The 26,856-nt window shown below is 39.9% G+C and overlaps 1 protein-coding gene across 1 annotated transcript in view; it reads left to right on the top strand.

Annotated features, from left to right (window-relative positions):
* HCN1 (hyperpolarization activated cyclic nucleotide gated potassium channel 1) overlaps positions 1 to 26,856 on the top strand; it is a 187,967-nt gene that overhangs the window by 33,237 nt on the left and 127,874 nt on the right. The window contains exon 2 of the mRNA XM_081944075.1: positions 12,646 to 13,069. Within this exon, the coding sequence (XP_081800201.1) occupies positions 12,646 to 13,069 (424 nt within the window). The remainder of the gene's footprint in view (positions 1 to 12,645; positions 13,070 to 26,856) is intronic.

Below are 26,856 nucleotides of genomic sequence, written 5' to 3'. Positions count from 1 at the left end.
TCCTCCTCCGTGTATGTATGTGTGTTGTGTATGTATGTACGTTTGGTGTTGTTATATATTTTTTATGTTATATGCTCCATTGTACGCCGCCCCGAGTCCTACTTGGAAAGGGAGCGGCTAATAAATCCAAATTTATTATTATTATTATTATTAATTGCAAGCTTGCATACCGGATTGCAATCACATGACCAAGGGAATGCTGTGAGGGACACAATTTCATGGACTACTTGTAAATTTCTCTAGTTCAGTGCTATTGTAACTTTGGATAGTTGCTGAATAAGTGTTTATAACTCGAGGACTATCTGTAGATGCTTTGGAAACTATTATGGTTTATGCTAGAGATACAGAAGAAGTAAAGAAAACAATTGTTGCTAGTCTTCTGAAATAATTTCTGCCCATAGGTTGAATTCAGAAGGAGTAATTTTTCCCTAAACCAATTTGAAGAAATTGTCCACAATGATTCACTTACACAAAAGAGAAAAAAAAAAGATTTGTGTTTGGCCACATGGAAAAATATACCAAATGTTTATTTTTTCATGTTATCATTTCAATGTAAGTAAATATCTATCTTTACACAGTATAGACAGGATATAGAATGAGAATTATTCTAACTCCTTAAATAGACAACCAATTGTCAGCCAAGGGAAAATGCAACATACAGAATTCTAGAGTGAAAACTTTATGTTTTCAAATTGTTGTTCTAGGCCATATGCACTCAAATATGAATTTGATCAGTAGGGAGTGATACTGAAATTCTGACTCAACAGATTCCCAGAGAACTGCTGTTGTTTATCTTAAACTTTCAATCTGGAGAAAAGAAAACAGTAAATATTTGTAATGCAGTTATAGTCCATTAATGTTTTGTTACAGGTTCACAGCAAGAAACGCTAAAACTGCTTTGTTGCTGATTTACTTTTTGTAATATTTTATGTTTTTTAAAATCTATTGTACAACAATATTCTAAACATGTTAATATTTCAGATTTCTTGGGGATTTAATGATACAAAGGTTGATTTATTTTAATGTCTTAAATATATTATGAATTGCCTCAGGAGAGTTTGCCATAAAATATAACATATATATGTGGAAATAAAATTTCTGCTGATCTGTGTTATTAAGCAATTGGGGGAAAAAGCAGTGTATTCTTTTGATGGCCTATGAGTTTTGAGCTCATAAGATCATCTTGCAGCTTTATGCAAATATCCTCCACACCCATTCCTTTTAATTAGCCACCTCATAAATCTTTACTTTCCTGTGACAGGCCTTGACCTAATCTCATGGCACTTCATTATAACCATTTCGGTTCCAAGGAATCTCTGAATGTAGATTAGGAACGATTGAAAGTGTGCAGTATTTCCAAAAGAGTGAACCTGCTCAACTTCACCATAAGCTTTTGATAAGTGCCTATGGATTTTGATAAGTCACCAGTTGTTTTACAACTTAGGCATCTTTAGAGCCCTGTAGAATGTAGGATAGTCATTAGTTATACCAGAGATATAACTAAGAATGAGATAATTACTTTGTTGTTCATTTTTGGAGCCAAGCAACTCATTACAACCCTCACCATACAAATATCCTAAATTCAGTATTTGTAAAAATAAATCACTATACTTACAGAACAGTGAATTTATATTTGGGGATGGGGTGGGGAAACTACTATTATCTTTGAAGATACAGATTCCAAAAATAAAACAATATAATAAAATAATTTTTAAATGACAAAACATCTCATGGAATGCCCACCTCATTTGAAATCTTATGAAATGGTGATGATAATAATGGAAAGACATTACTGACATAAGGTAAATAAGCAGCTTTTAAAAACCTATATCACAGACCGTAGGGCTGTGCTGGCGAACATATGGCACGCTGGCGAACCTATGGCACGCATGCCACAGATGGCACCTGGAGGGCACGTGAGCTTTTGCCCAGGTCAGCTCCACTGCACATGTGCATGTGCCTCCCACTGGCCAGCTGATTTTCAGGTCTCTACGCGGGGGTGGGGGTCGCGCTTACATGTGCGGGGGTGGGGGATGTGACACACACACTGTTTTTGATCCCAAGAGGCTTCAGGGAGGCCTGCTAGCCTCAAAATTGGGGGTGGGGGGTATAGCGCCCCCCACGCCCAGTTTTTGGTCCCAGGAGGCTTCAGGGAGGCCTGCTAGTACTGAAATGGGTTGCGTGGGCATGCACGGGAGCAGCACAGGGAGTTGCACATTCATGCGCAGGGTCAGGGCCTGCAGGGAGGCATTAGATTATGGTTGTCGGTGTGTGTGTGCGCACTCTTGGTACCCAAAGAATTTTTTTTTTGCCACCACTGCCATAGGATATCTTACCATTATTGTTCAGGTATTCCTTATTATGAGTGTGTGATTCCCTTTTGTGTGGTAAGGAAACATTGATTTATTAATATATTTCAGATTTGAAAGGTAAAGTCGTGATGAGGGCAAGGAAGGAAACTATAGGATGGAATTCTCCAATCTGATCACTTTCAAATGTGTGTAATGCCAGGTTCTGAAATACTTAGTAAGTGATAGGCTTACTGGAAGTATGGGACTTGGAACCCATCCAGCCCATCTCCTGGAGAGAACTACGGGTAGGATGGAAAAGGTTATTGTAGGAAACTGTTCTGAAAACTTTGCTACTGGCATTTTAAATACACATAAGCATTCATATCGTTCAGCAATATGCATTTTTCTGAATTAATATAATGCTCCTTGGAATTGTGTAACATTTCACTCTGCAGGGAACTTGACAGCATTAATTACTTGATGTTGAAAAGTCCTTGAATGTTTTTTTTAAAAGTAGGAACTCTTTTTCCAGCACCTAAAGTTAGTGTTGCTTATGAGAATACAGATAAGTTTAGACACCTGAACATTTATTGATTATGGTCCATAACTGTCCTTAGAATTTGATACAAAATATTCCATCAGAATCTCTCTATAACAGAGAACCATTAAGTCATGTTCTGCTCTCTGACATAATGGGAAAGAGAACTTGGCCATCTTCAAACATTTAAAGAGTTACTATCATATCCTCAAAGGACCCTCTCCTTTTAGAGATAAAGGTCATGTCCAGTCCCTTGATTCTTGCTGTTCTCTGAATGTGTTCCAGTTTCTCTGAATCCAACAGTGTGTACCCCAGTCCTTGAATTGGACTTTGAATAGTGCAGAATAAAGTAGAACAGTTACTTCCCATTATTTGGAAAGATAAGTGATGTGCTCAGATAACTTGAATTGTGGCACAGAATTGTGCTATATATTTCTAAAAACAGCATTCTAATGTCATGGGAACAAGACTGGATACTTTTCTCAAAAAATAGCTTAAGTTGCTGTTCTAGCACAACAACTATTACTACTAATTCCGATTTTTAAAATTTTGGAATTTATAATGTCTTTCAATTATTTTAAATAGATGTCTTTCATCATTTGTGCTTGTGGGTTAAAAGAAATGCAATAGAGATATTTTAAGTCACTTCAAACTACATTTTTTACTCTCAGGTTGTTCCCTATATCTATTATCTTTTATCAGGGCAGTAGGCATTTTCTCAACTACAAACCGCTACCATATTTAAGTTCTAAAAAGTCTTTAGGGTCAATGTGGAATCCAAACAGATTACAGGTTATGCTTGCGGCTAATGCTTTACTTCTGCAGCTTTCTGTTCACTTAAAAATTAAAAATTAAAACAACAGCAGCAACAGCAAAATGAAGAATAGAAGAGAAACACAATAAAATGCCAAGACCTGGAAACAGAAATAGAATGAGGTAAAAGAAAGCAAAAATAGTACCAACAGTAATAAGCACCTTGGGTTCAATCCCAAGACAACTAGAGTACCACTCGAATACCATCAGCATTGACAAAATCACCATTAGTCAATTGCAAAAGGCAGCTTTACATAGAAACAATCCAACATCTGATGATACCTTTAACATCAACATTTGACTGTCCCAGGTCCTTGGGAAGGACTTGATAAGTGGACAAAAATGCCATATTCAGTCTGAATATCTGGCGATGTGAGGAACAATAATAATAAAATGACAAGGATGACTGGTAAACTCCAAAAAGTTTTGGTGGGTACCCTGTTGTTATTAACACCACATCTATAAACACTTGGTTGAAATATTCTTCTAAAATTTTAAGGATTTTATTTTGTTGCAGAAGCTTCATTGTTTCTGCCCATTGTTTGTTGCCTTACACAATCAAATATTTTACCAGTTTGGCATCTCTGATGCTTTATGTATAATTTTCATAAGATTTGTTTTATTTGTTGAGTCTGATTATTTTAATTGTCTTACTTATCTTAATACACAAAACAGGACAAAATATTTAAACTAAAATAACATGGCCTTACATCATGATTTATTTGTTTATTTATTTATCAAATTTCTACACAGTTCATCTCACATTAGTGTATCTGGTTTACAATTAAGACACACATAAGAAACCAATTTCGTTGTATTTAAGTACAATGACAATAAAAATTATACTTATACATAGTTAAAAACAGAAGAAAAGTAGAACTAAGACAAGGTTAAAATGAAGATGTTAAAAAGTTAAAAGAAACGGAGGGAATTCCCTCAAGCCACCAATGACCTCAGATTTACATATCATCGTTATATCCCCATGCTAGTATATCTACATCGTGCTTTCTAACAGTGATGTGCGGTGAGGTTTATAGCTGGTGAGGCATTGACACAGTGGTAGGTTTCAAATATTGGATTGGATATCTTTTCCAGTGGCTTGAAACCAGCTCCTCTGCCATCCCCCCATTCCCCTGCTGCCTTCCCCAAACACCTCCACCATTGCAAATGCAGCCTGCTGTCTGGGTGGGAAATGCCTGGAATGCAGTAAAGCCCACCCACTCACCTCCTGCTGGCAGGCTGGAGTGAGAGGAGAGGCAGAGAAGCCAGAGGGGAGCCAATCCGAGCCTTCCAAAAGAAAGAGGCTGGGGGAAAGTGTGTGTGCTACAGCATGGCTCTTTGCCTGGCTTCTGTGGATGACTCTGCTTAACTGTTAAAAAAAGCCTCTAAAAAGCGCCCTCTACTATGAGGCAGGAGAATTGCATGCCTCACCTACGTCAGGAATTTTTAGGCTTTTAACCCTTGCTTAACTCTGCTCGAGTGATCATAAAATGCCTAAAGTCAGACTAGAGGAGGCATGCAGGTGTCCTGCCTCATAGTAGAGGGCGCTTCTTTAGAGGCTTTTTTTAACAGTTAAGCAGAGTCATCACGGTGAGGCAGAAACTAGCTCAGCTTTTTCCTTTTACATTTTTTTTTCATGATGAGAGCGATGAGGCTGTTCCTCACTTGCCTCACCTGACTGCACGTCACTGCTTTCTAAGGATGAGAATCATCTCCAGTAGTTCTGATATTGATATACTGCCAAATCATGATTATGCAAATATAATGACACTATAATATATAATGAAAACTAAATGTCCACATATCACCGTGATGGTGAACCTATGGCACGTGCCACAGGTGGTACAGGAGCCATATTTGGTGGCACACCATGTGTCAGGTCTGGTGTCCATGTGCACGCTGGCCAGCTGATTTTTCACCCTTCCAGAGGTGTCTTCGCCCTCCCCAGGCTTCAGGAAAGCTTCTGGAGGCTGGGGAGGATGAAAAATGGCCCCAACGGGCCAACTCGAAGTTCAGAAATGACATGTTTCCAGCTTCCAGAGGGCCTTCGGGATGCTGGGGGAGGCCATTTTCATCCTCCCCAGGCTTCAGGAAAGCCCCCAGAGCCTGAGGGTTGTGCATACATGTGCGGGGAGGGGTTGTTGGCTGGGGAGATTGACTAGGCACGCATGTGGCACACAGTTTTGGCACGCCATAAGAAAAAGGTTTGCAATCACTTGCATATCACATTTATAGTAAATACTGGATCTAATTTATCCGTATATTGGGGGGGGGGGAATGCTACCTATCAAAATAGATTTCTGACTGCAAAATAAGAAACTTTCCCTATTTGTGCAATATATGTGATATACATTGTCCATTCTTCCTCAAATATTGTACCATATCTGAGACTTGCACTTATTTGAAGTTGTCCAAGAATGAATTGTTTCTGTCTACCATAAAGTCCATGGTTAACAGCAGGAATTTCTGTTTTAATGTCAACACCTTAATAGCTTATGACAGGAAGCCTGAGAAAAATGCCACCTAACCCTTCAAATATGACATGGGATAATAAGGTAATTCTGTGGCACGATGACAAAGTCATTCCATATGCCAATCATTGATAGGAAGAAAGAACAGAACCTGAATATGTTTGTGTAACTCTGCATGTATTCTACATCAGAAAAACTACTGAAACTTCATCAATTTAAAAAATACAAAACTTTTCACCAACGTAACCAAGTGTTTGTTTGCATGTCCGCTGGGAAAATCAACAATTTTGCAAGAAGTACGTAAGACGACATACGGAGTGTCTTTTAATCTGCGTAAATTTGTCACTATAAGGAGTGAATTAAAGACTAAGAATGTATGAGTTGAAAGGAACTTCATTAATTATCTAGTCCTTCAAGCTGCCTCATATCCAGTGACGTGCAGTGAGGTTTATGGCTGGTGAGGCTGGTGACGTCATCAGGAAGGCGGAGAATGGGACCACGTGTGCAGGAGGCTGAGGCAGCCTCAGCCTCCAGCACACGTGGTCCCATTCCGCCTTCCTGAGTCAACATGAAGGGGACAGCGGAGCCCAAGCCGGCGGAGCACACTCCGCGGTCCCCTTCATGTTGACTCAGTAAGGCGGGGAATTGGACCACCGGCGCCTTTTCCCTTTTCCCTTTTTTTTCTTTTCATGATGAGAGCGGTGAGGCTCTGCCTCCCCTGCCTCCCCTGACCGCAAGTCCTTGCTCATATAGTATTCCACAAACCTATCACTAAAAAATGGCCATCCAGCCCTCTCTTGAAAAGCTTTTGCTGCTGAGGAACAGGTTTAAGAAAATGGCTGCAGTGCTTAACATTTCCTGTCATGAGAAAAGTACTCCTCTTGTTTAGGTTGAATCTCCTTCTTTTAAATACAATATTTTAGTGGTTGTCAGTTTCAGTGCACAACAGATCCCCAAACTCTAATATGTGAAAAAATGTTAGGTTCTCTATAGATTGCGGTCATTGTCTGATATTTTTTGCAAGCTATGTATGCCCATCTCTTTGAACCACTTTTCATAAATCTTGGTTTCTAGATTCTCTTACAATCTGATACTGCTTTAGCTTTATCATGCCTTTTTAAATTGTAATGGTCAGACACACTGTACAGAATAGACAATCACCCAATAACAGTCTAAAAAATGCTGAATTGTGTGAAGCACATCTCTTCAGGTTTTTAAAGAATCAGTTCCAGAGTGCAGTTATTCAACCAATTGCAAATTCATTGAACTTCAGTACCATCTGCTATATATAACAGGTAGTGGTCATCTTAATCATTCCTCTAACAATTGTTTGAAGTTTAACAACAATGAAAAAAGTAATTTACGACCATTCCTTGCACTTACAACTGTCGCAGCATCCCCATAGTCATTTGATCAAAATTCAGGCATTTGGCAACTATAATCCTGGGATTGTATGATTGCTATTTGTGACCTCCGCAGCTGGCTTCTGACAAGCAAAGTCAATGGAGGAAACTGGATTTGTTTAAAGACTGCGTGATGCAATTAAGAACTGCAGTGATTCACTTACCAATAGCAACAAAAAAGCTTTTTATGAGACAACTCATTAACAACTGACTTGCTTAGAATGGAAAATGTGGTCCCAGCTGTGGTCAAATTTAAATGCATTACTTCTATAGCACCTCTGGTCTGTTAAACTAGTCTCTGATTGTAAAAAAAATGTTTTACATAATTTGTTCTGGACAAATCCAGTGTAACTCCTCGTAAATAGTAGTATTCCTTTCTAAGTTTTCACAGACCTGTTGCTTGACAATTAGCATTCTAGTAGCCTCATGTGTACACATGTGTATTCAATTCCTCCCTCCCCTCCATCCATCCATCCATCCATCCATCCATCCATCCATCCATCCATCCATCTATCTATCTATCTATCTATCTATCTATCTCCCAGGTTTTCTTTCTTCTGCATCTTGAATATGAAGGCTATGAAGAGGAGACCTATGTCACTATTATTCAATTTGCTGGTACCTCATCAGTTTTCTACTTTTGGTGCTGACACCAGCCCATGAGATGGCAAGCTGAATACCTGCCATAGCCTAGTGATAAGCAAAGCTCAGGGAGAACCTTTACAGGAAAAGGGCCCCTTTTGTCAGCAGAATCAGATAACAGCTGTAAACATAATCACAGACTTGGCACAGGTTGAAACCCTGAATCCAATCAGCAAATTACAAACTCAAAGGAAAAGACAGGACACATGTGGAGGTGGAATCCAGAGCACAACAGGATATACACATCAAAGTTGAGGCTGCAAAAGTTGTTCACAGGATTTGTTCTCAGAGACTGGGGCCAATAAATCAGCTGCACTAAGTCTCTACCTAATACACAACTGTGACAATTTACTCTTCAACTTTGGGGTTTTCTTGTTGGATTGCTTCTTGGCAATCATCTACAGAATTCTGCTGTCTGTTGTGGAATCTGTCAAATTTCGAAGTGCACTTTTGCTGTTGCAACCATTATCACTTCTCAGCTTGCCAACGAACGAGAGAGGATGGAAGGAGGAGACAGAATATAGGCTCCACACATCAAGAAGACAGCCTTGAGAACCAAAGACACTTCAGCAGAGTGACACTTTGCCAGAGCCAAAGACTTTCTCATAGCAATACAATGAGACTCAATTGGATAATGTGATCTGGTCTCATAGGGAGAGGGAGAACCTATATTTTGAGTATGTGGGTTTGCATGGGAATTAGCCAGATCTGGTTTTGCCCTCATCTGTGCCAAAATGGTGTACTCAATAAACTTTTGCATTAAAAGATTGAATCGTCTCAGCTCTGCTTGCTTTGGGTGAGTTCATCAGTTGGAACATTGACAGAATCCTTATCAATGCCTTTGATTAGGTCTTGGTGGCTGGAATTCAGAGTCAAAGATACTGTCAGTAGATGCAGGCAAGATGCACTGGGGTCTGGATCTGCTTCAATCAGAGTGGAGTGGCTTCATGACTGCTGGAATCACATATAGCAAAACTATTGTTACTACTGCATATGCTCCTGTCTTCACTATTTCCTCAACCTTCTCATCAGAAGTCCACCAGGGCTGTCATATTGTAAGAGTTTTCAAAGATTGCAATTAGCGGTACTTGTACCACTGTAGTCAGATGGTTCTTCTAATGTTTAGCTGTAATCCAACTGTTTCTGGAGATTTGAATTCCTTTAAAGTAGCAAGGTGGGTTTATATTATATCTTTATCAGGCTAGAGAATCTACCTTTATTTCACAAACACACTGGATATAAAAATGAAACTAATTAAACTCTTGATATTTGAAAAGGACATGCAAGTATTAATTCATAAGAGTGATTTAGTAAATTCTTACTGAATTTATAAAAGAGAACTGTAAACAGATTTGCTGGGAGGAGAGTAAATAATAAATAAATAAACTTTAATTTATAGACCGCACCCTTTCCTAAACAGGACTCGGGGCGGTGTACAGACATATTAAAACAATGTAAATACAAAAATATAGGTAGATATACATAAATAGACAGAGGAGGTAGGTTATACACTGTACAATAGATTAAAATTCAAATATAAATTAAAATTACCCTTAAAAATTACCCCGAAATAAGGTGTTTGCCAGGAGGTTGAAGGTGGGACTATAAATCAGCCAGGCCAGCTAATTGGAACAGGTGGGTCTTAAGTTTCTGTCGGAAGGAGCGGAGGTCGGTAGCAATTCTAATATCGGGGGGGGGAGGTCATTCCAGAGGGTTGGGCCCATCACAGAGAAGGCTCTACTCCTGGGCGCCGCCCGTTGACACTGCTTAGTGGACGGCACCCAGAGGAGTCCCTCCCTGTGGGAGCGGATTGGTCGCAGGGATGTATGAGGTGAGATGCGATCCCGCAGGTAACTAGGTCCCATGCCATGAAGCGCTTTGAAGATGGTAACCAATACCTTGAAACTCACCCGAAAAACCACAGGCAGCCAGTGCAGCTCGCGCAGGAGTGGTGTTATATGGGAGTACCTGGTCCTCCCCATGATAGCCCACGCGGCCGCATTCTGAACTAGCTGTAGTCTTCGGGTGCATCTCAAGGGGAGCCCCATGTAGAGAGCGTTGCAGTAGTCCAGGCGAGACGTCACCAGCGCATGAGTGACTGTGCGTAGGGCATCCCGGTCCAATAGGGGGCGCAATTGGCGCACCAGGCGAACCTGGTGGAATGCCCCCCTCGCCATGGCTGCCACTTGGTCATCCATCGACAGCCGGGCATCGAGGAGGACGCCCAAATTGCGCGCCCGCTCCACAGGGGGCAGTTGTTTGCCCCCTATGGCCAGCGATGGAGTCCACTGGTTGAACCGGGCCGCCGGTAGCCACAGCCACTCCGTCTTGGAGGGGTTGAGTCTGAGTCTGTTGTCCCCCATCCAGACCCGAACGGCTTCCATGCACCGGGACATCATTTCGACGGCCTCGTTGGGGTGGTTTGGGGTGGAGATGTACAGCTGTGTGTCATCAGCGTACAGGTGGTATCCAACCCCAAAACCACGGATGATCTCACCCAGCGGCTTCATGTATGTGTTGAACAGGAGGGGCGAGAGGACCGACCCCTGCGGCACCCCACAAGTGAGCGGCCTCAGGGTCGACCTCTGCTCCCCTGCCAACACACATTGTGAGAAAAATAAATAAATCAAGTCCAAGATCATTATTTTAAGGGATTAAAACTTTTTAAAAGTGTGGGGAGGGAATCCAGAATTGCCTTATCTGATCGAGGTTAAAATAGTTATGTAGTGATTTCTCATAGCCCTTAATAGATGTTTGCTGACTAGGAATGAATGATAAGTCCTTAGGGTTTAGTTAAGAGTGAGTTATGGGAAGAAGAGTGTAATGATTGTAGAGATGGTGATAATTTACTAAAACTGTTTGTACTAGTGATGAAGGGAAAGTCAGTCCTTATTTGTTTTTTTCATTTTCATTTTTATTTCTTTATGGCTTTTTTCTTCTGCTTCTCATTTTTCCTTTTATATTTTTCAGTTTTTTTAAGGTAAAAGTTTTTTACTTTTTGTATTGTAATATTAATACAATTGTTTGAAAATATTACTTCCTTGAGGAAGAAAATTACATCCTTTGCAAACATTGCACAATATGGCAGCAATAAGAGATGTAAGGGATCTCAATCATAACTACTCAGAAACCACCTGTAAAATAAAATTCAACAACAGAGAAGTTTATTCCATGGCCTTTTGAAATGGAGGGCTACTGTTATACACTAATACAAAAATAAGGTCAAAAAATAAGCAGTACTTCAGAGAAAGTGCAAAGAGAACTTTATTCCTTTTCCAGGGCATGTACTCAATAATACATTTCATGCAGTTCAGAGAAGCTGATTAGGTAAGTGGGAAAAGGATTGTAACTTTAGTTACTTTAGCCAGATACATGAATATATTTATGTAGCAGAATTTTTAAAAATAGAATATGACTCTAATTGCTTTGATATATGCTATTTGTGAATGGGAGAATATTTATTCCTGTTGTGGCAAGTGGTTAGAATGCAGTATTGCAGGCTGATTCTGCCCACTGCTAGGAATTCAATTCTGACTGACTCAAAGTTGACTCAGTCTTCTATCCTTCCGAGGTCAATAAAATGAGCACCCAGATTGTTGGGGACAATATACTGATTCTGTAAACTTCTTAGAGAGTGCAGTATATAAGTCTAAGGAACACTGTTATTCTTTTGAGCCAAGCTTGCCTACAAGTGATCCATGGATAGTAGTCCATCCAACTTTCTTGACAATAACATGGAAGTGGTTTGACACTTTCTCCAACTCTTTGATTTGGACTATAATTCTGGTGAAATTCCAAATCTAAATCAGCTCAATTCTAAGACCAGATTGATTAACCAGGTGAATCATTTGTTGACACTCATAGTATATATATTTTTTGTGAAAAAAGCTGAGCAGATCCTCATTATTCTTCTGTTCTTTTAAATTGCATTTTTTTCTGGAAGTTTTTTTTTTTTAAAATGGTAAACCTTAAAAATGCAATGGTTCTCTCATAGCTTATTATCTTAATGCTAATGTTCCTGATTGCTATCTGAAGCTTTTATTTTGCTTCTGAAGTTTAGGCATTCAGATTTTTTTTTGTGGAAATGTCTTTTCTTGCAATTATCAATGCTTTCCATGTAACTACAATGAAAAGATATTTTAAAGGGTTAGCTCCAAGCAAATTTATGTTATTCAAGTTAGTTCTTGGTGAACAGGAAATATTTCTATTGAAGATACCAATGAAAATTGACTCTCAGAAAAATGTACCATCAAACCCCTGGGGGGGGGGGGAGATATTTTGCAGATATGACCTGCAATCATAGGCACATGAATAATTGTGAAGGGATGGTTTCAATTTCTGTTTTGTATATTTCATGAAATAAATATTGAGTCCAATCTAGTTTCTTCTTGTTAAAGCTCTGTCTGCAAAACCTATATGCACAGAAGAGAATAAGTGGCCATTTACATGTTGCTTTGATTAACAACTGCATTCTCTATTTCTCTTAGGTTTTACTGGGACTTAATCATGCTTATCATGATGGTTGGAAATCTTGTAATAATACCTGTTGGTATCACATTCTTCACAGAACAGACAACCACACCATGGATTATTTTCAACGTAGCATCGGATACTGTGTTTCTGTTGGACTTGATTATGAACTTTAGAACTGGCACGGTTAATGAGGATAGCTCTGAAATAATACTAGACCCCAAAGTAATCAAGATGAATTATTTAAAGAGCTGGTTTGTGGTTGACTTCATCTCATCCATACCAGTGGATTATATCTTTCTTATTGTAGAAAAAGGAATGGACTCAGAAGTCTATAAGACAGCTAGAGCACTTCGCATTGTGAGGTTCACAAAAATCCTCAGTCTGCTACGTTTGCTACGACTTTCAAGATTAATAAGATATATCCATCAGTGGGAAGAGGTAAGTTTCTCTTCTAGATATTCATTCAGCCTTCCATTGCTTTAAAATGATAGTAGTGGTACTACATTAAGACAAGTGAGAATTCTTGGTATATTAGGCATGAACTGCACCTTGTTAATTATTTTTTTCATTCTATCAATTGTTTAGTTCTTTCTATTATGGTTTATGAGCTATTTTACAGAAAACTGTAAAAATTGTTAGAGGTTCAGCATAATAATATTGATGCTGTGAGAAAAAATGTTTAGAAAAATTAACAATGAGATGCTTGCTACATTTATCACCTGCCTTCTCATTTAAAAAAAAAAAACCTTAAGCAACCTTAGAATAAAATACAGGCAAAATAATAACAATATAATTAGAAGACATTATAACTGAAGTTTAAACGTGTTCTATTTCAAATTAATTTAATGCCTAACAGCATTTGCTAGATTAAATAAATAAAAGCACTAAGAAGATTAAAATCCATACGTCAGTTTCTACACCAGAAACTATTAATAAAAACATCCTTGCTTGTCAATGAAAAGATGGCTTAGCCTGATCTCAAAAAGGAGTTTTAGAAGCACCCAAATCTGTCGTATTTTCCCCCCAAAAGTGATTTCATAGTAGTGGGACATGCAAATGAGCTTTCTGTGTGGATCTTGAAACCAGCTCTTACAGAGGATAAATCAACACAATAACTTCATTAGTTTGACCAGCTGTGCATTCATACAGCTCTATAATAATATAGTACTTCAGAGCTTATTTGTAATGATAGCATCATCCCATTTTTTGTACTGACTTGTTTGTAATGCTAGTAATTTTAAATGTCCTTACTGTTTTGTATATAATGGCTTCAACTTTTTCATAATCAATAATGAACTGTACTTTATCTTGTTTTTATTGCAGTAGCAACCAAAAGTCAGTAGAAAATACAGCCGAACAGCTATTTTCAAACTCATCTTCTTGATATTTTTTTTTTTAAAAATTCAATGAGGGGATGAGTCATGGTGTCATTTTAACATTAGGAAATAGGATTTGGAAAGATGTGAAATACAGTAGTGCACTGTTGTCTTACTGGTTCCGTTTGACCAGGGGTGGGCTTGAAATTTTTTAGCAAGGGGCTCTCTGTCCGGTTGCTGGGTGGGCGCGGCCATAATGGGGATGGCCTAGTCAGCCTCTGAACTATGACAGGTGGGGCCTTTTTGCCCTCCCTGGGCTCCGGAGGTTTCCCTCAGGCCTCCGGGATGACAAAAATGGCCTCCCCAGGCTCTGCACGTCCTTCTGGAACTTCTGGTAGGCCTGCTTTTTGCCTTCCCCGAGCCTCCACGCGCACCCTGCACCTACCTGCATCCAAAAAGGGCTGAATGGGGACTCCTGGGAAGGTTGGGGTGAAGCCAGGAATGGGATTTGGGGGTTCTCCAAACTGCACAGAATCTTAGCTAGAGGGTCTCCTGAACCCCTGCGAACCCACAGCAGCCTACCCCTGCACTTGATCCTTGATGCTGTTGTACAGTTGCTTGGGAGTACTTCTACAGCTCATTTTGGGAAGAATACAAAGTGTAAGATAATTTATTGTCTTGCTGTATGGAACATAAATAAAGCTTGACAAACATGCCAAGAGAAACAGTTGAGCAAAAGAGCAGAAAGGACTGCAGGTGCTCTCTTCAACTCCCTCATACAACCAAAGGGCTATTAATTAGACTTGATTCCCCCACACCTTCATAACTCTAGCCTAAATAATTCAGTACCCACATTTTATTTTCAGAATGGAGGGTGGGGAATGAGAATTAATATGGTTATTCCATTTCTCCGGGGCTGCCTGCATTCTGTCTCAGTGATTTTTATCCTGTTATTAACTATACATTATTTAAATTTAATTTTCAAAGCTACCTTGCATAAGCAGAAATGTACCCCTTTGCACAAGACAGCTCTCCTAAAGTGACACAAATTCTCCCTCACATTTTAATCCACCACAATTCCCCCACCCAAACATACCCATCAGAGATTTTTCTCCCTCATCAGAATAAAATGATGGGAGAAAAGAATTACAGTGCTCATGAGAAGTCTTGGTAAAGTCAGGAAGTACAGTTCTGCTTCCTTTATTTACATCCAAATACTTCATAACCTCTTAATTTCTATGGCAAATTCATCATTCTGGCCATTGTATATCCATTGCAGGATGAAGGCCTCTTCTGCATGTTTCCAATCAATACAGTCATGAGCTTTCTTTTGCCAAGTGGACCACAGTACTTGCTGATGCCATTTCACAATGGCAAAAATTGTAAATTTGCATATTAAACGACTCAAGTCTGGTCACTTTTAGTTTTTTAATATCAGAAAGCGGTGATAAAATCTAATAAAATAAAATACTAAATAAAATAAATAAAATAAATAAAATAAATAAAATAAATAAAATAAATAAAATAAATAAAATAAATAAAATAAATAAAATAAATAAAATAAATAAAATAAATAAAATAAAATAAATAAAATAAATAAAATAAATAAAATAAATAAAATAAATAAAATAAATAAATAAAATAAAATAAATAAAATAAATAAAATAAATAAATAGATAAAATAGATAAAATAGATAAAATAAATAAAATAAATAAAATAAATAAAATAAATAAAATAGATAAAATAAATAAAATAAATAAATAAATAAATAAATACAATAAATAAATAAATACAATAAATAAAATAAAATAAATAAAATAGATAAAATAAATAAATAAATACAATAAATAAATAAATACAATAAATAAATAAATACAATAAATAATAAAATAAAATAAATAAAATAATAAACAAAACAAAACAAATAATAAAATAAATAAAACAAAATAAATATTTAAAATAATCTTCATCTATAAGCCAAAGTGCTGCTAAATTGTTTCAAACTCTTCAGAGAATTGCCTGTTTTACTAAACCACCGGTTCTATTCTGGAAGCATTTCCAGATGTTGGAAGGACACTGACCATGCTGCTTCATATTATAGCAAGTCTTTCTATTTCTAAAATCCTGGAATTAATTGGAAATGAATTACAAAGCAGAAGGGAACTCCACAGGATTATAAAATGTAAAAGATCAGTGCTCTGATTCAGTAAAATGGTATTGCCCTTTTACAACTGAACAGTATTTATTATTACTGTTTTATGTTTTACGATAACAAGGTCTTAGAAATAACCCTGTTTAGTATGAAACACAGATAAAAAATAAGAAAAAAAATGATACAGTATCACATTAGTGTTCCAGAGGGATTCTAAATAGATTAAAGTTAGGGTTTTACTTCCTCTGAGCTGTTGAAATAAATGAAATAAATGGCATTTTATTTTTAACACTATAGCTAAGAGCTATAACAAAATATAAATCCCAAATTGTTACAGGTGGATGTTCTTCCTCTCCTCTTTCCTTCCTTCCCTCTCTGTCTGTTTAAGGGGAAAAAATCCTCTAGATTCTCAAAGATTACTTATATTTTCAAAATAAAACCAAATATAAATTTAAAAATTCTATATTCTCAAAACCAGAATAATTGCGGTGCAAGAGGGATGGCATATACCATTTTTTTCAGAGTATAAGAGGCATCAGAGTATAAGACGCACCAAGATTTTGAAGAGGAAAATTAAAAAAAAGTTTTTGCACTCTGCAGACCTCCCAAAAACAACCCCTTTCTCACAAAAACTGGCCCGTTTCCCCCCCCCAAAGGGCATGAATAGCCTTTTGGGGGCTTGTAGAGTGCTCCTGGGGGCCCCCAAAATCAAGCAAAAAAGGCCCATTTTTTGTGAAAACGGGCCCCTTTTTTGTCAAAAAAGGAGCAGCCTTTAGGAGGTTTAGAGAGTGCTCGTGGGGGCTGGGGGGGGGCAAAATTGAGCAAAATGTTGTATTCAGTGTATAAGATGCACCCAGATTTTCAACCTCTTTTTAAGGGAAAAAGGTGCGTCTTATACTCCAAAAATATATGTTTGGGGATATTTGTTCTCAATGACTTGATGTCACATCTATATTTTATCCCAACCCTGGCATATTTTCTAAGAGTATCTATTTGATGGTGGAACAGAATATCTCACCTGTGGGTAATATATGTGGAAAGCTGACATTCTTAGCATTTGGTATTTTGTAGTGGCATGCTTTGATAATGCCATAGTCTTGCCTCCAGAGATTCTGTTGAAGCAGGTTGCACACCTGGCTTCCTTTTAAAGTTTAACTCTATGTTCACAAAATAAGCACACTGTTTTCCTTTGTTGAATATTGAGTGATGCTGAGGAACATCAGCTGGCTTAAAGTATGCACCTTGTGGGCAAAAGTGATCTAAATGTTTGAGCTTCAAATAATGAAAATAAGACATCCGTATACGATGAGGAAAATGATGTCAACAACATCCAATCAATGTTCTTTGTAGCTTCTAGCATTCTAGAAGGAGTGTAGGCGGACATAAAGGTGACAAGAGGGCATCCTATCTTAGTAGAATTTTGCTCAAGTGTCCCTATGTAACCTTCTCTTTGGTTTGATCCTAAAATCTTCTTTGTCCTCTGGTCCTGATTGCTGCTAAGGGATCATATATCCCTAAAGAAAACAGCGGTATTATAGGAGGGATAATTGACAATGTCACATATGCATTTTCTGGATTTCACATTTTATTAACTACAATTTGACCTTGTTTTGTTAAACAAGCTGGCTAAAAAGAAACTCTAGTAATATTCTAGTAATGATTTTTAAAATGTATATTGCATATATAGGGTTACAAAATGGATCCCAAATTAGTAGATTTGTTGTAATCAACATTAGTAAATGTTGATTAGTAGATCAACATTTTTGGAAGTATTCTAGACTAGACTGTTGTCATTGTATCTAATACAATGAACTGATTGGCTGGTTAGAGCTAAATATGTCTTTTTTCTCCACTGAAAAATTGCTAAATTCATAGCAATGTGTATTTCGTCACTGAGCTGCAATTGTTTCAATAGGAGCAATACTTAAGAACTTGGGAGTGAATATGGCTGCCATCTCTTTGTTCTCAGTAACTTTATCTATTGTAGATTTCCTTGCAGTCAGAAAGAGAAAGAATCTGCAGGTGGTCCAGTTTCCCAGGTGGAAAAATGCCTTGTCCCATCAAGAGATCTCTTCAAAGCTTGAAGGATGTCATTATAAGTCAAGACAAGACAGAGATGGAATACCAAAGTTATAACAATTCTGAATTTTCCTGCACTGGGGAAACAAGGCCTTTGTGGTGGCAGCTGAAGGCATACACTGCGAGATATATTTAGAGAATGCTTTAGAGAAGAAAAGTTGTTGAGATGTAGCAGGAATGGATAAGACAAAGAATGCACAGTCATTCTTTCATTTGACTGTGATGCTGTGTAAGCAGAAAGAATGCAAATATCTTTGATGGTGGATTTGAATTTGATGTAGGTAAAATAAACAGAGGAGATGAATTATTGACGCCCAGGGGAGTTAAAGAGTAATGTCATGCATGGGGCATGAATATTTCTTTTAAAACAGCAGCATTTTTTTTCTGTGAACCATCTGCTCTTTAATCAAGACATTCACATATTGATCTGGGAGGTAAATTAAGGTGAAAAGATGATCTCCTGTGGCTCATAAACCTAAATGTTTTCCCTATAAAGAAATGCATGGTGCAGTAAGCACAACTGAATGTCCTTTCCTTGGTGACCCCATTTTTTATGTATCAGTTCATTTCAGCACAGCATTTCCTTTCAGAGGCCATTTACATTAGGCAGGAAGCAAAATGGAGGGATACAAAATGAGTACATTTCTAGATTAATAAATCAATATCATTTAAAGATAAACTTTATTGCATGGAATGGGAGGTACTTTTGCTAATTGTGTCCCAATTATTGTGTATCAAATATGTACAAAGAGAAGGGAACAGCAAGAAAGCAAATACGGCTAAGGCACAAGATGTTGCTGATACAGCTGTTAGGTGTCCCAAATTGACCTGGTCAGTTTAGTAAGCACAGGATTGCTTTAGTATAGGAATGGATAACCTTTTTCGGTGTTAGAAATTTAGGAGCACAAAGTGATAGTCTTTAGGAAATAAAATGCTCATTCTCTGTGGATGTCAGTTTTGTGTTCCAAGGCAAAGAGATACAAGAAGGCTGCTGGACGTTAATCTTTATTTAAAAGCAACAGTAACTGACTAAAACCGAGATACACAATCCCCGGCTGACAGCAATTTATACAAACGCCGTCAGTCGGGGAACCAATAGGGTAACCAGGATTCTCCCGCCGGATGTATGGGCCAATGGAAGAAGGTCTACGCAGCGCCACCTACTGGTGGACCGGCTCGGTACACAACACCCCTTTCCCCTGGTTTGCGCAGATGTAGTCCCGTAAATACCCGGGACGCTGGCGCACGCGCAGAGATCTTCGCAGGGAAGGAGTGGCTGTGGTCGACGTAGAAGGATGGCTCGGTCCGGAGGGCAGGCAGAGCTGTTCCAGAGGCCCCACCCTGGGAGGTGCACCAACGTTACAAGATAAGTCTACGGATCTAAACGTGGTGGGGGAAACGGGTTAGGAGCTAGCTGCGTTGTTATCGTTGGACAAGCAGGCGGCATTGCTAGGGCCTGGTCTACTCGGAGTTGGTGGTCTATCCGGAGACCCATCGTCAGTTCGCTGCCGCAGCTGATCTATGTGGCACCGCCACATTCGTCTATCGCCGAGTAGGACCCTGTAAGAGCAGGGCCCTGTTATGTCCGCAATACTTCTGGGTACCCACTTCGGATCACCCGCGAAGTTCCATGCAAAAACCCTCTCACCCACCAGAAAAGCCCTAGGAGGGGGAGAGGTAGGAAGGGGGGAAGAGGAATACAGGGGGTGTAGACGGTCCAGGGTAGTCCAGATTTTTCTGCCCAAGAGGAGTTCAGCAGGACTTTTGCCTGTGAGGGGCACGGGGTGGAATGCTGGGATCGCAGGAAGGTGGTAATCCGGGAGGATAAAGGAAGATTAGCCATGCGGGCAAGCGATTCCTTGGCAGAATGCACAGCGCGTTCAGCCAGGCCATTCCCCGCAGGGTGAAAGGGAGCGACTGGGGCATGGCGAATGCCCAAACCAGCAAGGAATTGCTGGAATTCCTGGGAAGAGAACTGGGGGCCATTGTCAGAGACAATGATGTCTGGCAATCCATGAGTGTTGAACAGCGAATTAAGGATGCGAATAGTGGCCGCAGATGTAGTAGAGGGCATAGGAAAAAGTTCCACCCACTTAGACCAGGCATCAATAACAAGGAGGAAAGAGGTGCCCGCGAGGGGGCCCATGAAATCTATATGGAGGCGGCTCCACGAAGCCCTAGGATGTTCCCACTCGCGAGCGGGGGTGGAGGGAGGGGCGGGACGGACCTGTTGGCATGGGGTGCAACGTTGTACCCAAGCCGTAATGTCCGTGTCCGTGGAGGGCCACCAGACATACCCCCTACCCAGGGACTTCATCCGGACTATGCCTGGATGCCCTTCATGAAGACGGGCAAGCACAGACCGGCACAACCGGTCAGGGATGACCACACGGTGGCCCCACAGGAGGCAACCCTGGAGCGCAGAAAGCTCAGTGCGGCGTCGGTAAAAGGGAAGAAAACGAGTTTCGACAGAGGAGGGAGGCCATCCTCTGCGAACGTAGTTAAGGACAGCAGAGATGGTAGAATCGGAGAGAGAAGACAGGGCAATGTCAGAGGCGGTAATAGGCAAGTGGAGGTCGTCCAGGAGGCAGATGGACTCAATGGGAGCGGGGTCGGAAAGAGGCAAAGGAAGCGGGCAGCGGCTAAGAGCGTCCGCGTGGCCCATGTGACGGCCGGGCTTATAGATGAGGGAGTAATTGTAAGCGGACAGAAATTCCGCCCAGCGCAACATGCGAGGGGAGAGGATGGGTGGCGTAGGGCGATCCCCAGCGAGGATGCCTAACAGCGGCTTATGGTCTGTAAGGAGGGAAAAGGGACGGCCATAGAGGTAATGGTGAAAACGTTTTACCCCCGCAACGGCAGCCAGTGCCTCTTTGTCCAGCTGGCTATAATTACGCTCAGGCTTGGACAAAGTGCGGGAATAAAAGGCAATAGGGGCTTCCGAGCCATCAGAGTAAACGTGGCTCAGGACAGCCCCGACGCCGAAGGGGGAGGCGTCGCAAGCAAGAAGCAGAGGAAGAGACTGATTGTATTGTGCCAGGACAGGTAGACGCGTGAGGGACTCCTTAACAGCCGCGAGTGCCTGCGCTTCGCGGCTAGTCCATGTCCAGGCGGCAGAGCTGTCTAAAAGCCTATGGAGAGGCTCTGCTAGAGACGCTTTATGAGGGATAAAAGAGGAATATAAATTGAGGAGGCCAAGGAAGGCCTGTAACTCAACCTTATTTGATGGAGTGGGGGCGGAAAGAATGGCTTCTATTTTAGAGGGGGAGGGACGTACGCCATGCCGATCAATGAGGAAACCTAAAAATTCTACGGAGGGAACGGCCAGCTGGCACTTAGAGGGCTTAAGGCGGAATCCAGCCTCACGGAAACGCTGCAGTACGACGTGAAGGACTTTGGCGAGTCCCGATCGATCTCGGGCAGCCATCAGGACATCGTCAAAGTAGGGAGTGACGCCTGGGATGCCATGGAGCAATCGCTCCATGAGACTTTGAAATATACCAGGGGCGACACTAATACCAAACTGGAGCCTTTTGCATTTAAAAGCGCCGCGGTGGGTCACGATTGTTTGCGCAAGCGCCGTGGCGTCGTCAACAGGGAGCTGCTGATACGCTTGCGCAAGGTCCAATTTAGCAAAAATCTTGCCTTGGCCGAGTGTGTGCAAGACATGTTGCACAACTGGAACAGGATAGGGATGGGTTTGAAGGGCCTTGTTGACAGTCGACTTAAAGTCCGTGCAGATCCTTACGGATCCGTCGGACTTCAAGGGAACTACTATAGGAGTCTCCCAAGAGGAGAAGTCCACAGGTTGAAGCACCCCCTGGGCGAGAAGCTTATCAATTTCAGCGTCTACCTTTGCCCTTAAGGCAAAGGGCAGACGTCGGGCTTTGAGACGGAAAGGAGCAACAGTAGGATCAAGGTTGAGGGAGATAGGAGAGCCCGTATAGCAGCCCAGAGAAGGAGAGAAAACATCAGAAAATTCAGAAAGAAGGAAAGAAAGGTCATCCCCAGGGGAAGAAGAACACTGGGTGGAGTGAATCCCCGAAACAAATAGACCCAGAGCATGGAACCAGTCCATCCCTAGTAGAGAAGCCAGGTTTTTTTTTACAATTAGTAGTGGCAGATGCCCATTGAAAGAACCATAGGTAACAGTAGGCGTCGCACAACCCAGCAGCGGAATTGGGTTGCCCTGGTAGTCTCGAAGACGGCAGCAGGCAGGAGTTAGGTCACGTATTCGGAAGTTGGGCAGAAGAGAAGAGGTCCAGGACATGATAGAATGGGCAGATCCAGTGTCCAGCTCCATGGAGCACGGACTGCCTTCGATCTGAAGCGAGAGATGGATCTTACCACATTCTCCCTGGGAGGAGGAGGAAGCGTCGACGACCCATTCCGGACAGGAGTCGTCGATGTCACCCAGGGAGAGAAAATTTTGGCACCTGGCAGGGAGAGGCGGCGGGGCTGGCCGGTAGGTAGAAGGCACCGTAGCAGGACGGAAATCAGGAACGGTAGAACGGCAAACATTTGCTAAGTGGCCCCGTTTACCGCACTTTCGGCACACAGCAGTGCGGAAACGGCAGGCTGAGCGCAAATGGCGGCTGCCGCAGCTGAGGCAATTCCGTGCATCTTTATGGCTCAAAGATTGCAGGCGGTCAATCGCCAAGTCTAAGTCAGTTTGAAAGGAGTTAGAGGCGACAAGCTGGTTGGTGACTGAGGAAGTAGCTGGGGGAAGATGCCTCTGGTCCGGGGTGGATTGACCTGCCATTTCGTAAGCGCGAGCCTCATCAACAGCATTGTTCAACGTAAGGTCCGAGCGGGAGAGAATGCGCCGGTGGAGATTAACATCCTTTAAACCATAGATGAATTGCTCGAGGAGCGCTTCGTCTAGGTCGGCGAATTCACAAGTGATAGCGGCAGCTCTAAGCGCAGCTACATACTGACTAATAGATTGTCCATCTCGTTGAACGCAGTGGCAGAAATCTTGGCGCCTGGCGAAACGTGAGGGCGCTGGCTCATAGTGCGTTTTAAGTTTTACCATGAGGAGCTCCCATGGCATGGTATGAACAGGGGTGGGGGCAGATAGTGCCCTTGCCATGGCAAACATTTCTGGGCCACAGTAATTCAAAAAAATACCCCTCTTACGTTCAGACGAGAGATTCAGCAGGTCATGGGCTTGAAGAAAACATTCAAACCGTTCTATAAACGCCTCCCAGGATTCGGCCTCAATGCGGAATGAAGCGAAGAAAGCTGTATTAGCCATGGCTCTTGTGGTTTGAGGTTCAGGTTCGCTCACCTTCGTCGCCAGTTTTGTGTTCCAAGGCAAAGAGATACAAGAAGGCTGCTGGACGTTAATCTTTATTTAAAAGCAACAGTAACTGACTAAAACCAAGATACACAATCCCCGGCTGACAGCAATTTATACAAACGCCGTCAGTCGGGGAACCAATAGGGTAACCAGGATTCTCCCGCCGGATGTATGAGCCAATGGAATAAGGTCTACACAGCGCCACCTACTGGTGGACCGGCTCGGTACACAACAGTCAGCATCTGTTCTCTATCTTTCCTTATGTTGCTGGTTGTCTTAGCAAGTATATAGGCTAGTAAACAATAGAATTTCCATTTTTTGTTTCTCAGAACACCTATGTGTGGATTGCTGACTCTGCTTTGCAATATGCAAGCTTCTTGTTTAATTTTTAAAATAAAAACGTGTTTTTTAAAAAAATTAGGTGGACAGAGAACCTGAAAATTGCCTAGGGAGGTGACCGTGGAAATGTTGATGCTTACAGATGCACCTGATTGTTTATTCCTGATTTAAGATAGGTTCCTTTCTTTCCATTTATGTAATATGCAGAAATCTTGTCCTTTCCCCCAGAAATATGTGAATAAGGTATGCATGATCAATGCTTTAAAAATGAGACTTGGACATGTTTAAAATAAGTTATTCTTTAACTATGGTAATTTAAGTCAATTTCTTGCTGGCCAGGAAATGGACTGTACATTTTGTAACCAAAATATTGTATGTGGCTCAAAAGCTATAGATTGCCCTTTTTGAGTCTGCTTTGCAAGTTGCCATTCATAGAAGTGACTCAATTCATTTATTATGTTCTTATGTCTCCTGGAAATAAAACAAGTTTAAGCTGAAAGCCAGTAATAATAAAACTATGCATTAACATTTGAAATAATTCTAGAAATCTTTGAAGTGTTGAAACACTTGTTTAAATGTAGCACAATATATCATCACAAACATTAATAGTAGTAGGTATGTGTTTTTAAAAATGAAAATAGCCATCCAAGTCATTTTGAAAAATGTTTCTTCTTCTTTTTTTTGCTAAGTTCTGGAAGGCCAATAAGGTGAACAAGGGGGGGGGGGGGCTCAGCCAGCCCCACAAAAGACCTTCCTTCATCGTCCTAGCCAATGCACTATTGGGTATGTTAGAAGTTCTTCAGATTCTGGTTATAAGCATTTCAGGGCTTTATAGTGATGAACAAGACACCAAATTTCACATTAGGCTCCAATGCAGCTTCTTAAACAATCAGTTTCAAATTGGCACTTAAAATAGTCAGTGCTAAAACAGTTGAGAATGTAGGCTATGCACACAGCATTCTTTTCTCTAGACTCCACACATTCAGGTAGAATATGTGTATATTTGTTTGAATCCAAGTAAAGTTTTTAATCTGATCTAGTGCACATTCATGTCAGTGTTGACTCACTTCAGAACTTGGCCACATGAACTCTGAAAAGACAGACAGGAGAAAGCCCCATTTTCCCTTACCATGTAAACAGATTAACAAGACAGTACATGCTGTCCACCGCTTTTCCCTGTCCAATGCACTTAGAACTCATTATAGAATAGAATAGAGTTGGAAGGGACCTTGGAGATCTTCTAGTCCAACCCCCTGCTTAGGCAGGAAACCCCTCACCACTTCAGACAAATGGCTATCTTCTTAAAAACTTGATTAATTGTTCTAACTGTCAGGAAATTTCTCCTAAGATCTACGTTGCTTCTCTCCTTGATTAGTTTCCACTAATTGCTTCATGTCCTACCCTCAGGTGTTTTGGATAATAGTTTGACTCCCTCTTCTTTGTGGCAGCCCCTGAGATATTGGAGCATTGCTAACATTATAGTTTCCAGACACTCGTCATTAAAATGTATATTCATTTCATGTAATTGGAATATATACTAGTATGACCAAAGTAGCATTTTTCAGGAACATTTATATTTGGTGCATCAGCTTCAGTTTCAGAAACATTTACATGGGCATTCAGAGTCAAACGGGATCCAGGAACCAACTAGTGATAAACTTGAATGCAACCTGGTCTAATTGTTCTGAACCTCAGTTAGGTCCATATCAGTTAGGTCAGTTAGATCCATATCCGTCCATCACTAATTGGAGATTCCTTAGAATGAGATACAGAAAAGATACAGTATTAAATGCTTTCTGAATAGAAGTATGCTGAACTTCAAACATTTAAATGACTTAACTGACACTATAATAGTTATATGTGCATTTAGTGTAGGAGACTTCAGGATCAGTTGCTACAATGTCCAATAAGATGGATGACACAGAAATAGAGCTAGCAGCCATTTGGGGAAAGGTCTGCTTAGCATCACTCCTATCAATTGTTTCTTTCTTATCTTGCAGACTCTATAATACTATATAATTGGCCTCAGATATATTTCTGTCATGTAATTCATAAACTTGCAGGTTAGTCTGTGAGATAAATAAACCAAAAATTGTGGGAGACTAAATCAAACGTGTCTATCATATAACTTCCCCTTTTTATATGTTAATAAAATTAATTTTTGTATGGGGTGTACTGAGTCACCAGTCTCCAGTCATCTGTTTTGCACAAAGTCCAATTATACAATCAGAATATAATTTGGAGTTTTCCAACCTTTTTCTCTTTGGCCCAGTAATTAGAAGTATTTTGAACAGCACAAAGTCTTTAATCTGAAAGGCAAAAGTGGTCAAAAATAAATAAAGTTATTGCTTGCAAACTTTGTTTCATTGGGTTCCATATTATTATATTATATTATATTATATTATATTATATTATATTATATTATATTATATTATATTATATTATATTATATTATATTATATTATATTATATTATATTATATTATATTATATTATATTATATTATATTATATTATATTACATTGTTATGTTATGTTATGTTATGTTATGTTAATTATATTATATTATATTATATTATATTATATTATATTATATTATATTATATTATATTATATTATATTATATTATATTATATTATATTATATTATATTATATTAATTATATTATATTATATTATATTATATTATATTATATTATATTATATTATATTATATTATATTATATTATATTATATTATATTATATTATATTATATTATATTATTATTTAGTTACCTTCAAAATAAAATATTTTGTTACCTTCATTTGCTTCCATTTGCTACACATTTCAGCCAAGGCAGAAGTTTTCCTTCATTCTTGTTCACCCAAAGACAATTGCTATTGGTGTGTTTAACTGAGAAGAGGACAGTCATTAAGAGGGTTATTAGTAGAGGCAAGCCAAGAAGGAATTTGAATCATCTTGATAAAATAGGGCAATGTCTTCAAGGAACAAGACTCCAATAGCAAGAAAGATGACTATTTCTTAATGGTGAAGACATT

This window comes from Natrix helvetica (genome assembly GCF_964273705.1).
Source record: "Natrix helvetica genome assembly, chromosome: 2".
Lineage (NCBI taxonomy): Eukaryota > Metazoa > Chordata > Lepidosauria > Squamata > Natricidae > Natrix > Natrix helvetica.
This window is presented reverse-complemented; position numbering and strand designations above follow the sequence as displayed.